Raw genomic sequence first — 13,000 nt, 5'->3', positions numbered from 1 at the left:
CCTGCTTGGTTGTCTGTTTTTTATAACATACATGGCACATCCGTGGGCTGTTCGTGCCCGTGGGTCACCCACACATGAGCACGCCGCCCGGGCGCCTGCCCGCGGCACTTCCCGGGGGCGCAGGGTCACAGCCGCGGCCGCCGCGGCCGTGGGGGGCGGCCGCCGGGGACCGGAGTAAGTCCCCGGGGGAAGAGGACCGGCCCGCCCGCTCTCTGCTTCCGAAGGGTGGACGGCCTTCCGAAAACCAGTGTCCAGTCAGTGTCTCCCCGGCCCGGCCTGAGGTCCACGCTCCTGCATGTGCGCGGAGGACGGCGGGACCCCCGCCCTCGGCGGCCGGCGGACCCGCCCTGCGGCCAGGCGGAGGGGCTCGGGCCGTGGAAGCACTCACTGTCTCTCCGGCGTCTCCCTCCGCCTCCGCGGAGGCGCACTTGTTTTCGCCCACTCTTCCCGGGAACGTGCCCTCGGCGCGGCCCGAACGGGGGAGCCCTGCGTCCTCCCGGGAGTCCTGCCGCGGGCTGCGCTGCGCCCTCCGCGGCCCGGCCGCAGGGTCGCGGGGCTGCGCACGACCCTGTCTGCGGGGAGAGCGTCCTCCGCCCGGAACCCCGGCCCACGGCGCTCCCGCCGGGGACGGGCCTCCTCCCTGTGTCTGTTCCGCCCTCGGCGCTGACACCCCAGGACGCGCCTGGTCTCGCGGCCGCCGCTCTTAACTGGGGCAGACGCGTCCCCACGGCCGAGGACAGCGCTCTGGGCTCCAGCGGGCCGGGGCTAATTTAATCGCACTGTGTGCCCCGTCCCAGTTCTTAATGTCGACCGATTAAGGGCAGCGCGTGATTTTGAAAATGAAACCCGTGATCGAGAGGGTGAAACGGTTGACCTCACCAACCTGTTCCCCCTGCTCTCTTGATCCTGTTTCTTTTTACTGCAGCCGAGAAGCAGGGGTTTTAGTCCGGAGCTCTTGCAGGGACGCCCTGTGAACACTTGTTGGCGGATAAACAAATGGGCCACGGAGTCTCACCTGTCTGCGGTGGGGGGGGGAGGGTGGCCCGCCGTCGATCACAGGTGCAGCCGCCTGTCGTCTTGTTCTGGGCCTGGACGAATTGCTGGGACTCTCCTCGGGGTGGGGGGCAGACGGGACCCCTGTCAGATAAGCCAGTAACGAAGCCCTGTGTCCCATGGAGCAGCTAAACGAATGGCGTTACCCTTCCCAGCTCGGCCCTGGGCTCCGCGGTGACACCGCAGAGCATCTCTCCGCGCAGACGGGGGACGCAGGCCCGCGGGGAGCGGCCGCCCGCCCACCAGGGCCCCCTGGCCTTTCCTGGCAGAGCCAGGGAGGGGGCTTCCCTGCGGTTCCCGGCCCTTCCCGGCCCGCCACGCGGGGCACTCGAGCCCAGCCCCGGTTTAAAGCCGAGTCGGCCTTAACGCACGTTTCTGTTTCCCGTGCGCCCAGCATGCTTTCTCTCTTCTCCTCGGTAGAAACCCGACGTCCAGGATGGCCTCTGCCCCAGGACCCCGCTCTCCCAGGTGGGCAGGTGCAGGCCCAGCAAGGAGCCCTACGAGGTGAGCGGCCCCGCGGCGCCCCTGGGTGTCTGAGAACAGCCGCCTTCCACGGCTGGGGGGGTGGGGGCGGGGCGCAGCGGCCAGGCGGCGGCTGGGAGCCCCGGGCTGTGCCCTGGGTGGCGGGGGAGCGGCTCCGGGGCCCTGCCCACACGCAGCAGCCCGGGCAGCCTGGTGGGTGTTCCTCTCCACCCGCTCCTCTGCGGGAGACAAAGGGGCTGGACTACGCGGAAAACCTTCCCTCGTGGGATTTCAGTGCCAGGACCCTGCGACTCGGCCCCGCCTCCACCTCCTCTTCCTGCCAGCGGCGGGGAGTATGTCTGTCTGTGAAATCGGGACCGAGCCTCCTGTGCGAGCCCCTCGGGCACAGGCCCCGGGGACCCCCCTTCCTAGAGGGGCCCCGGAGGACCAGAGGGTCCAGGAGGGGCGGCCGTCAGATTCGAACTGGCCTGTGAGGCCACACAGAGCCGGAAGCCGTTTTCGATACAGTCACGTTGACGTGTAGTAGAGTGTCTGACGGACCCGCGGGGGGGGGCTCTCTGTGCTGTCCCAGTGGCCTCGCTGTTGGGGAGAAAAGCTGCTTTGGGGGGGGACTATGTTTGTGACACAGGACCATGGACGGGGCTTAAACGGCATGCGGGCCGGGAGGCCGAGACCAGGGTGTGGCAGGGCCGTCCCCGGAGGCTGGGGGCCTCTGCCCCAGGCCCCTCTCCCTGCCCCTGGAGAGGGTGGCCGTCTCTGGCTCCTGGGCCCGTGGGAGCATCGCCCCGACCGCTGCCCCTGTCGGCACACGGGACCCTCCTTGCGTGTGTCTCTGTGTCCAGTTGCCGTTTGGATAAGGACACTGGTCACGCTGCATTAGGGCCCCCAGGGACTTCCTTTTAACCTGATTACCGGCCCCCGTCTGCAAGGCAAAGGACTGGGTTTCCCCAAGCCCCGCTGACCCCAGACTTCAAAGGGGGCGTGACAGGCTTGTCCTGGTGCCGTCCTCAAATTAGGCCCCGTCCCCGGCTGAGGGCCCCCATGTAGGATCTTGGGGAAGTACAATCCCACCCATGAAGGGGACCGTGTGAGTGAAGGTACAATGTTCCACTGTCTGCTTTGCGTCTTGTTTCATGGCCTCGACACCTTTTTACAATGAGGTTTCTTAATGAAGTTTCTAGGCCGGCTGAGCTGTTAGAAACCAGGACAGCAGTTGCCTTGGGGACTGGAGTGGGGGGACACGGGTGGGGCCCGAGGGGCGTCCAGTGGGGGCTGCGTTTCGAGAAAACCCCTTGACCTGCTCACTCGTCCCGGGAGCCCTCCTCCGTGGTGCCTTGGAGCTGAGAACACAGTCCCTGGCACCTGTGTCAGCACGTGACTTAGGGCGCCTGCCGCCTGCCTGCACTGTGACCTGGGGGTCAGTATCTGGTGTGAACACCGCGCTGCGTGATTCTCACACCGCGGGGCCAGCGGCAAGGGTGCGGGTGCAGGTGCGGTGCAGGTGCGGGATCCATAGCAGGTGCGGCCTCTGACCTGTTGACGAATGCTGCTGTCCGCAGGCCTCCCTGGACGCCTGGACGCGGGACCTGGACTTCCCTGCCGCGCAGGTAAGCCCCCTGGGGCGCTGGGGCGCACTGGTCGGCGTTCTCGGGAGAAGTGGACCCCGTGGGGTGCATGTGTCCCCGCGTGGACACCCAGGGAAGGGGGGTGTCTCAGCTCCTCACCCAAAGCCGCTGGGAGGCAGGAGCCTTCTCCCTGGGGACCCTTCTCCCTGGGGACCCTGCCGGCTGCCTCTCTTAAGGTCGTCCACCGGCTGGACAAGGCCCACCTGTGGTGGAGGGTCATCCGCTTTGCTCAGGCTCCTGATTAAAACGCTAACCTCGCCTGAAGAACGCCCCACAGCCACATCCAGGCTGGTGTGTGGCCAGCCACTGGCTGCCTGGCCGTCGGGCGTACCCCTGAGGGCCACTGGCACTCCGCCCAGCACCCTGGGCTCTGCCCGCTGGTCCTCGTCCTGAGTGGAACACGCAGGGACCCCCGTGAGTGAGGCTGCCGGGAGCCCCTCCGGCCAGGTCCTCCTCTCAGCGGGCTGCTTTACGCCGCCTTGAGGTGGCTGTGCGCTTGGCTGTGCACCCGAGTTTCTACCTGGGTGAGCCACGGCGGTTGCCGCGGGGCTGCCGGCTCAGGGGCCCGGTTCGTGAACCGAGCCCCCCTTTCCTCAACTCCCTTGTGTGTTTCCTGCGGCAAAGTCAGGCTTCCCCTTGTGGCACGGGCAGCAAGGAGCCCGATCAGCCAGCCAACACCTGGGCCGCTGGGCACCTGGCTCTGATGGCCCAGACGGTCAGATGAGGTCCGCTCACGGTCCAGGGGGCAGCAGGCTCCAGAAGAGCCGCGCTGAGCTGGACCTGTGGTCACTCGCCTCGTCTCGAGCCCCCAGGGCTCCTCCGCAGTGGGCATCTGTTTTTCCCTGTGTCCACGTGCCCCCGCTGAGGGCGCGAGCGGCTGCCTGGGCAATGAGGGCGACGGGGGGGTGGGGGGACTGGCGCACCTGTCCTCGTTACACTGAGGAAGCAGGGGACGTGTGGGTTCCTTCATGTTGGAAGAGCTGGAAGGACCCTCCCTTTCGGTTACGGAGGGAGGCGCTTCCTTTAAGGGGGGCGACCTCCCGAAAGTCACGCTGCTGCCCCCACGGGAGGGGGCCGGCTTTGGGGGACAGGAGGCTGAGCCCCCGGAGACCAGCGCCCCAAACTCCGGTCACGGGCCGAGGACGGGCTCCCCCTCGACCCCCCGGCTGTCACGCCCGTAGGTGTCACACCCCAGGCGCCCAGTGGGTCCTCACTCCCTGGCTCCGCGCTCCCCTCCATCAAACAGCCACGGCTCAGGAGTCTTGGTGGGTAATCCCGGTGGGGCCACACTGTCAGTGACCAGTTACTTAAGTCCCCACGGACGTCCACGGTGGGTGGTTGGCAGAAAAGAAGCTGCTCTGTGTGCGGCTTGCACGCACCTGGGGCCGCCTGGGGTCCCCTCTCTGATCTGCCTTGGGGCGTTCGGGACCGGGCGTGGGGGCCCACATGGGACCTTTTAACCGAGCGCTGACACGCCGAAGGCGGGCGTGTCAGTCTGTCGGACGATGTGCGTCTGTCCCACGGGGCAGGGGGCCTCCTGCTTTCCAGGAACCCTCTTGGGAAACGCAGGCCACGCCGGTGGGGAGGGGGCTCGACGGGCGTTGCATCGGTAACCTGCGCTTGGGGCACGGCGCTCGGACGCAGACGGGTCTCCGCGGCCGGGGCCCTTCCACAGGGACTGACCCGGGGCTGGTCCCCGGTGGCTTGTCCCCGGCAGGGAGCAGTCGGGTGGCCGATTCCTGGCGACCGACCGCCTGGGACACCAGTCACTGCGAATGACCCACCGTTCTGGGCTGGAGGACAGCCGGGGGGGGCACAGGGTCCTGGCTTGAGTCCAGCAGGGGGCCGGAGCAGGGCTCCTGGGACTTCCCCTTCTCCTGCCCTCACAGGGCCTGTCGCCAAACGTCCCTTCGTCGGTCACAGCAGAGGTTTCTAGAGCCAGCCCTGGTCTCTTTCTGCAGAAAACTGATGATTGGACGCCTTTCTCGGGGGGTGGGGGGGTGACCTGTTGCGTCTCGACCCTTCGGCTTTGGAGAGCCCCGAGGGCGAGGAAGAGGCCTGAGACAAAGCCACGGAGACGCCGGCAGACCCGACAGTGTGGGGACCGCAGAGCAGCCCGACTTGGCGGGACGGTCATCCCGGCCCCTCTGACGCTTGGGGGGAGGGGTGGGAGCTGGCTCTCTCTGGCCTCCGGGCCGGGGGGCATTCTGCAGAAGCAGGGGGCCGACCCAGGTGACCTGGAGCAGATGCGCCCCTCCCCCCTGGGTGGTATCGTGCCTGGTGACCCGGAGCCCACGGCTTCGTCCGTAGCGTCTCGGGGACCGACTGGAGCCCTCGGACTCCGAGCGGCCCCCGCCCCGGCCAGCAGCTGCGTCTGCCCTTTGTGCCTGCCACCAGCATGGCCCGCCTTTCCCTGTCCCTGGCTCCTGGTGGGGGGTGTGGAGTCTGGGTTATGAACCCCGGTTTCGGGGCTCTGGGGAAATCGGAGTCTTCCTCAGGCCCTGGGGTTAGCTGGTCGCTTGCACTGCCCCTTGTCTGGAGGACGGCCGGGCCACGGGCCTTGCCTCATTGCGTCCCCTCGGTGTGTGGCATCCGTCACTCCGGGTGTCCCCGGGACGGGCTGCGGTGGCCGTGCAGACGCTGGGGAGGGAGTTGGCAGCAGCTTCGGCTCTCGTGTCTGCCCGCCTCCCCTCTCCCTGGGGCACGGGCCGCCGCAGCTGGGCCTCCGGCCTTGCACGGTGACACCCGGGGCTCCGCGTGGCCTCCCTGCATCCTCTTTCTTCCCTGCGTCCTGTTTCAGACTTGGGACACGCCAGAGTTTGTGAGGGCTTCCCACGTTCTCACGGCAGAGGCGCAGCCAGGGTAGAGCTGTGTCCCCGAGAAGCTTCTTGGCTCCTCCGTGAGAGCAGGCGAGGTGTCTCTGGGATGAAAAGGCTCCTGGGCTCGAGGTGGGAGCGGGGCCGCCGGCCCTCTGTCCCCCGAGTCCCCCGAGGTCCGGCACCCGCTACTCGGGGAGAGCGAGATGTCACGCGGCTCCCGGGGCCAGAGAGAGAGCCGCTGCTCGGGGGCCCCACTTCCCGGGAGTCTGACCCCGTTTCGTTTTGGTTCCTGGCAGCTCCCACCGGCGTTTCCTTCCTTAATGTCTGGTGACCGTTTGTGACGCCTCCCCCGGGGGCCTGGCCTCACGCCCGAGGCTGCGGGTTTGAAGGGACAGGAGTGGAATTCGCTCCTGTCGGGGCTGCAGTCGAGGTCAGTGGAGGCGAGACCGTGGCAACAGTGGCCGCGGGGCGCCCCTGTCAGGGACAAGAGTGAGTGCTCATGTGCCCGGGGGCGGCGGCGGCGTGTCGGAGAGTCCCCGGCCCGCCCAGGGCCCAGCGGGCTTCCTGCCGGCCCTCCGCGCGGCTGAGCCCCCCTGAGCGGCCGCGTCCCGGTGACGTGGCTGCCTACCCATGGTGGCAGAACCTCGGGGCTCTGCTTCAGAGCGAGACGGCGGGTTCCAGAAGCCCTCTCCTGCTCTGCCTCCGTCTGTCCAGCTTGTTCTCGAATAATCGACCTCCTGGGGCTGACCCTGCCCGGCTGGGGCCCCGGGAGGCGACGCAGCACGGGTTGCTGGGGTCAGAGGAGGCTGCTGGGCCCAGGCCCAGGCCCAGGCCCGGGGAGGCGGGGCGGGCGCCTGAGCACCCCCAGGCTGGCTCTGTTCAGAGACTTGTGAACAACTGGCTTTCTCTAATCTGCGAGCATAACCCTTCAAGCAGGGGTCACGTGTACAGGGCTGGCCAAAAAGTCAGTGACTTTTTCCCGTAAAAGACACATTTCTCATTTTCTCCAATCACTTGATTGATTTGGGTGATTGGCACATGTCCACTGTCTCCTGCTATTGGGTCCCACTGGGCAGAGGCCGGGGGGGGCTGCTAAACACCCTCCAGTGCACGAGACAGCCCCACAGCAGAGAATTACTAGGCCAGAACGTCAGTAGTACCAAGAGACTTCGCAAACCGCTTTTGACACGTTCAGTCAGCCATAGCACCTTCTCCGTGCACTGAACTAATCTTTTTGTGTTTCAGTTGCGTTTTTACCTTTCTTGAGATAATAAAGCACAATATGCTGAAAAGGTTGCATGTTTTCTTCCATCTTCAATATTAAAATGGCCTCACAAAAGTTCACCGATTTTGATTTTTTTTTTAATGTACGCTGAGAAGAGAAGTAATAGCCCTGGCTGGTGTGGCTCAGTGGACTGAGCGCAGGCCTGTGAACTGAAGAATCGGCGGTTCGATTCCCAGTCAGGGCACAGGCCTGGGTTGCAGGGCCAGGTCCCCAGTAGAGGGCTGCGTGAGAGGCAACCACACACTGATGTTTCTCTCCCTCTTTCTCCCTCCCTTCTCCTCTGTCTAAAAATAAATAAATAAATGAAATCTCTTTAAAAATGCAAACTGTATGACAGCTGTCACAGTACAACCTAACAACATTGTTTCGAATGGAGTTAAAGACAACTGAGCACTACTAGAGCCATTGTACGGGATAAACTAAACGGCCTGTTTGGCCAACACAGTAGATTCTCGCGGGTGTCTGAGTCCGTGTCCACTTCTGCTTTGAAGGACAAGAAGCCCAAAGAACAGGAGAAAAGAGGGGACCTCCTCCACCGGCCGCTCCCCAGGAAGCCGGACAAGCCCCTGCTCTCGCACAGGCCGCCCCCGGCCTCGCCCTCGACGCAGGTGCCGGGCACCAGGCTGCTGCTGCGGGACCGCAAGGCCACCAAGTCCGGCCTCCCCGACAAAGGTGGGTCCGCCGGGCCTGCTCCCCAGGCTGCCGTGTGGCCCCGGGGCGGACACGGACCCCGTGCCCGCGGGAACAGTGGAGACCTGGCCGCGTGCACAGGCCGCCTGTGCAGAGGAGGTCGGGCGAGCAGGGTGGGGACCCGTGGGGGAGGGGCGGCGGGAGCCTCACGATGGCCTTTGCTCTCTCGTGCGCAGATTCCTTCGGCTGCCGCAACATCTTCCGCAAAACCTCGGACTCCCATTGCGTGGCTTCTTCCTCCATGGAGTTCGTGGCCGTCCCGCCGCCCAGAACGCCCAGGGTGGTCAAGAAGGCGGAGCCCCCCCAGCAGGGCCCGGGGGGCAGCGGTGTCCTGCCCCGGGAGGACCCCCTGATGCCGGACATGGTCCACTCCTTCGAGTCCGTGGACCGCGACGACCCGCTGGACCTGCTGTTCCCCGCCCACCACGGCGGGGCCCTGGGCTCCCCGGGGGGCTCGGCGCACGGGAGCCCCGGGGAGCGGGCGCTGTCCCCGGCCCTGCTGCCCGGAAGCCCGTCGCCTCTCCAGACTCCTTTGCATCCCACCCTGGTCTCCTTTGCTCACGAAGACAGGAGCTGCCCCCCGAGAGAGGGGGGCGTGTACGTGCCCCCCCTGGGCCCCGGGGCCGGCGTGGTGCGGCCCCTGGGGAGCCCGAACTGCGTGAAGAGCCGCGGCAGGTTCCCCATGATGGGCATCGGGCAGATGCTGAGGAAGCGGCACCAGAGCCTGCAGCCCCCCGCGGACCGGCCCCTGGAGGCCAGCATGCCTGCGCTGCTGCCCGCGGCGCCCGGCGGCCTCCCCTTCGACGTGGCCGATGGTGTCAAGGGCCAGTGTTGACGGGGTCGGCGGTGGCCCGAGGGCAGCGGTGGAGCCGACGCCTGGCCTGCAGCAGCCCTCAGGGCTGCGGGGTCCACCGGCAGGGTGGGCTGTGGGGACCGCTGGTGACAGCCGTCCCCTCCTCCTGCTCCCTCGGCGGCACTCGTGGTGGACACGGGGCACCGGCCTGGGGCCCCTCGGACTACGTATGGACTGTTACCCGTCCTCACTGTGAGCCCTGCCCGGGCCTCCCCGGTCACTGCCTGTTCAGCCATCGGCCACGGTCACGGGACGCCGACGGCAGTGTCCTGCAGCAGCCCATCCAGGCCACGGTGTCCGTCCTTTTGCAGAGGTGACTCCCTCGCAGGCCCCTCCCCACCGGCGCCAGCTCCTCTGAGCGGGAGGGGACAGCTGGGCAGAGACCGATGCAGGCTGCGGGGACCCCCTGAGGGGCAGAGGCCGAGGGGCGTGCACGCGTTCTGAGCGAGGTTTGGACACACTGTCGCCTTTTCGGCAGAAACTTGCTGAGGGGTCAGTGATCTTCCCCAGAGATGAGTTTTCTCTGTGTGGCATCGTTGGGTCGACGTGACATTTTTAGAAGCCGGAGGAAGAGATGAGAGGTCCACCAACCGCGTGCGTCCACGAGGGGCCCGGCGTGGAGGCAGAAACACCCCCGTGGGGCTGGCTGTCGTGGCCGGTGGCCCACGGCGACCTGTGGGATGGCAGCCCCGTGTCCACGCCGTCGCAGCAACAGCACCCCCATCCTTCCGGAAGGTGCAGAACAGGGTTTCGGTCGGTTAGTTACAGAGAGAAAACGGCCGGGGTCAGACCGGGACGCACCTGGAGGGCGTGGGCCCGCGGCCCGGGGTTTCCAGCTGCCCAGAGGACGGGCGCGGTTCTCTGAGAGCTCGGCCGGGTCGCCGCGAGCCCTCAGGCTGGCCTGGCGGGGCCGCCCTCTGAGGACAGTCCCGTGTCTTCTCTCGGGACAGCTGTGGTCCCCCGACCGGCTCCTGGTCGCTGTTTCTGCTCCTCCCACCGAGGACCGAGCCGAAGACGCTCAGTTCTGTGACCGTCGCCCCTGCGTGTGTGCACGCTGTGGACCCCGGTGAGGTCTGACCGTGTCTCGTGGGCGCTGCCGGGGGCCGTCTCCTCGTGGGGCCTCGGCCTGGCACGAGGGGACCCCTCGGCCACGAGCAGCATGGGAGAAAGGACTGGCACCGGTTGGAGAGGGATTAACTCAGCAGGGAGACCACACGGTGGCCCGAGTCCTCGTCGGGCAGGGGAGACGGAAGCCACCCTGGTGGCCGCGCCCTCGAGGACCGAAAAGCCTGCATCCGTCTGCACTGGTGGCCCGGCAGCGCCGGCGAGCAGGGGTGGCTCGTCTCTGCTCATCCGCCCGTGGGGACCTCCTCTGCCCCCACGTCCCTGATGGAGCGAGGGGAGGGCGGACGTCTGCTGACCCCAGAAGCCGTGGCGCTGCCCAGTCCTGGCTGGCCTGGACGGACCTGCAGCGCCTGCTCCCCGGTGGATGGGCTCGCCCCGCTCTCAGGCTGGCCGGGGCGGGCGGCGGGGGCAGGCATCAGGCTCCTGGCTGTGCTGTGATTTCTTCGTGTAGCTTCAGGCTGGGTTCTGGAACATTCCCTCGAAAGTAGAACTTTCGAAGCAGAGAGAAGCACGTGGAAAAGACCCTCTCTTTTGGATGGGAGCTTGGTGTTCGATCGGGGAGGAGACCCATCCTCAAGGCCGTCCCCGGTGGGCTGCACACCTGTGCCTCTGCAGCCCCCACCCGGCCGGCCCATCTCGTGTCCCCCTTCCCTTCCGGATGTGAGTGTCCGTGTCGCTGTCCCCGGCCCCCACCCCCCCACGCTCCGAGAACAGCGGCGGGCTGTCACTCCCTCGATGCCCGTCTCCCTCGGGACCCTGAACCGTGAAGGAACTCGGCGCGTGGCAGACCCAGTGAGGGGCGAGGGGCGGTGGGAGGGGCTGCGCTGTCTCTCCCGTGTGTGAGCCCCGGGCCCATGTGTGGGATCGGGTGAGAGCAGAGGTGTTCGGTTCCTTACTACTTTGTTGTGTTTATGCGGAAGGCCTGGCTGTCCCTTGGGCGAGTGCGGCGCGTGTTGTCCCTTCGACCCACGACTGTCTGTCTCGTCTGTGACCTCGGTCGGCCTGCGCCCCCTGACGGAAACGGCCGGACTGGCCTCCTGCGAGGTCCGGGAGGAGAAGCCTGCTCCGGCTGTAAGCGAGGACTGTGCGTGTCACTGTTACTAAGTGTCTGTACTTTTATAAAGACTGTGAACACACTCTCCCCTGGCTGTGTCTGCCTCTCGTATTTGCCGACACGCCATGAAACACGCCGCAGGTGGCTGAGGTGCTTGGCCAGCAGGCGACAAAGGGCAGGTGGGGTCACGGGGCGGGGTCTGCGGGTGTTGGCTGCCCTCGCCTCCCTGCGTTGCCAACGGAGGTCTGCGGGACGGGGGGCAGCAAACGGCCGTTCGGGAAAAGTCAGTGTTTTTCTCTTGGGGGGGCACGGGCTCTCCCACGAAGACTCGGGACAGGGCACACGGAGAATGTCGCCTGAGGTCTGGTCCTGTTCGGGCCTCGGGGAGGGGTGGGAGGGGGCGAGGAGGAGGAGGACCAGGAGGGAGTCAGGGTGGGCTGTCGGACCGTCCCGCTTCTGACTTCGTGAGTGTGCACGGCGGGTTTCGCACACGCGCCACCCTGCTCACACCCTGTGTCCCCCTGCGAGGAGGCGAGGAGGGTGGCCTGGCAGCACCCGAGGGCCCTGCCGGGGCCCCGCAGGCAGGCGGCGGGGAGGAGTGAGCCTCGAGCGTTCACGTGGACGTTCTGAGCGCGATCAGACGTTTCGGAGGGACCCGCGCTCATGCGGCCCAACCCCAGCCCCTCAGAGGAAGAGCAGGTGGGTCCCCAGGAAAGGTTCTCTCCTTGCACACACCCTGACGTGGTTCCATACCCCGGGGTCCTTGGGTGCGCTGGCCCGGGGGCGGGCACCTGGGGGGCAGGGCGGCCCCTCGGAGAACGAGGGCGATTGGACAGTGTGGCCACCACGGTCGGAGGGAAAGTCAAGGGCGAGCCGAGCCATCAGGGGTGTCTTCGCATTTTTAGGTCATAGGTCATTTTTAAATCGTGCGGCTCCTCGAGGGTCCGAGGAGCACACCCCACCATCCCCCACCGACTCCTGGAGCTAGAAAAAGGGGTGAGCTTTGTTACTAGTATTTTCATGTCATCTATGGAGGTGTTAGGGGCTGAGCTGTATCCCCCAAATTCTTACATTTGACCCCCAGCAGCAGGGGTGTGGCGGGGGTCGGGGAGTGGGCAGGAGCAGACCACCGTGAGGGTGGGTCCCGGTCCAGCGTGACCCGTGTCCTTGTAAGAAGAGGCAGCCTGGGCCCGCAGAGGGACACCAGACGGGAACCAGGGCAAGACCCGAGACCGGCATGTGCCAGCCCAGGGGGAGGCTCAGGAGACCCAGACCTGCCCGCCGCCTGGGCCCCGGGCGGTCAGCCCCCAGGATTGGGGGCGTGCGGGGGGAGGTGAGCGCCCGCTGCTCCAGCCGCCGAGCCTGGTGTTTCATCACGGCGGCCCCAGCGGGCGGGCGTGGGGGTGCAGGTGCAAACAGGAACATTTATGTACTCTGTACATCGCTCAGATTTTACATGGTCGGCAGAGCTTGCAGGTTCCGCCCCGTTTCCCGCGTCCCGTTCACCCTTCTCCCAACCACTGACTCGCCCCCGAACGCTGCCTGTTTCTGGAGTGGAAGCCTGCCTCCCCCCCCCCCCCCGAGTGCCGGCCCCGCGTTCTTCCCGAGCACGGACCCGCGTCCGCAGCCTGTCCGGTGGAAGGCCCGAGCGAGAGTCAGCGGTTCGCCCTCGTGGGCTCCCGCGCGGTCCGCTGCCCGTGCTTCCCCGTGTTTTCCGTTTCGGCTTCGTTTCCTGCCCTTCGTGAACGTGCTCGCCATCCCCACCTGAGGGGCTGGCGGAGCCCGGCCCAGCTGACCCTGGCCTTCGGGCTGGAGGCGGCCGGGTCCCGCGTCAGCCCTCCCAGGGACCCTGGGACGTGGCCCTGTGTCCGTCCCCCCAGGGAGGTGTGGGTGGCCTGCCCCGCTCACGCCAGCAGGGCTGCTGCTGCCCCCGCCCCCGAAAGGGAGCCGAGGGGCTCTTGGTGGGACACGCGGGCTGGCGTTCTCTGGAAGAGTCCGTCGTGGTGCTGCGTG

At 66.8% G+C, this 13,000-nt stretch overlaps 1 protein-coding gene across 3 annotated transcripts in view; it reads left to right on the top strand.

The window, feature by feature from the left end:
• HUNK (hormonally up-regulated Neu-associated kinase) overlaps positions 1-11,060 on the top strand; it is a 61,224-nt gene extending 50,164 nt beyond the window's left edge. For all 3 annotated transcript variants that reach the window (XM_045852750.1, XM_045852752.1, XM_045852751.1), the window contains exons 8-11: positions 1,474-1,557; positions 3,096-3,143; positions 7,757-7,937; positions 8,132-11,060. In XM_045852750.1, coding sequence (XP_045708706.1) covers positions 1,474-1,557; positions 3,096-3,143; positions 7,757-7,937; positions 8,132-8,790 — 972 coding nt within the window. In that variant the 3' untranslated portion in view covers positions 8,791-11,060. The remainder of the gene's footprint in view (positions 1-1,473; positions 1,558-3,095; positions 3,144-7,756; positions 7,938-8,131) is intronic.
• The last annotated feature ends 1,940 nt before the right edge of the window (positions 11,061-13,000 follow it).

The sequence above is a fragment of the Phyllostomus hastatus genome, unplaced genomic scaffold (assembly GCF_019186645.2).
Source record: "Phyllostomus hastatus isolate PE091 unplaced genomic scaffold, TTU_PhHast_1.1 phas_contig_948, whole genome shotgun sequence".
NCBI lineage: Eukaryota > Metazoa > Chordata > Mammalia > Chiroptera > Phyllostomidae > Phyllostomus > Phyllostomus hastatus.
Note: the sequence above shows the minus strand (reverse complement) of the source record. Positions and strands in the feature narration are given on the sequence as shown.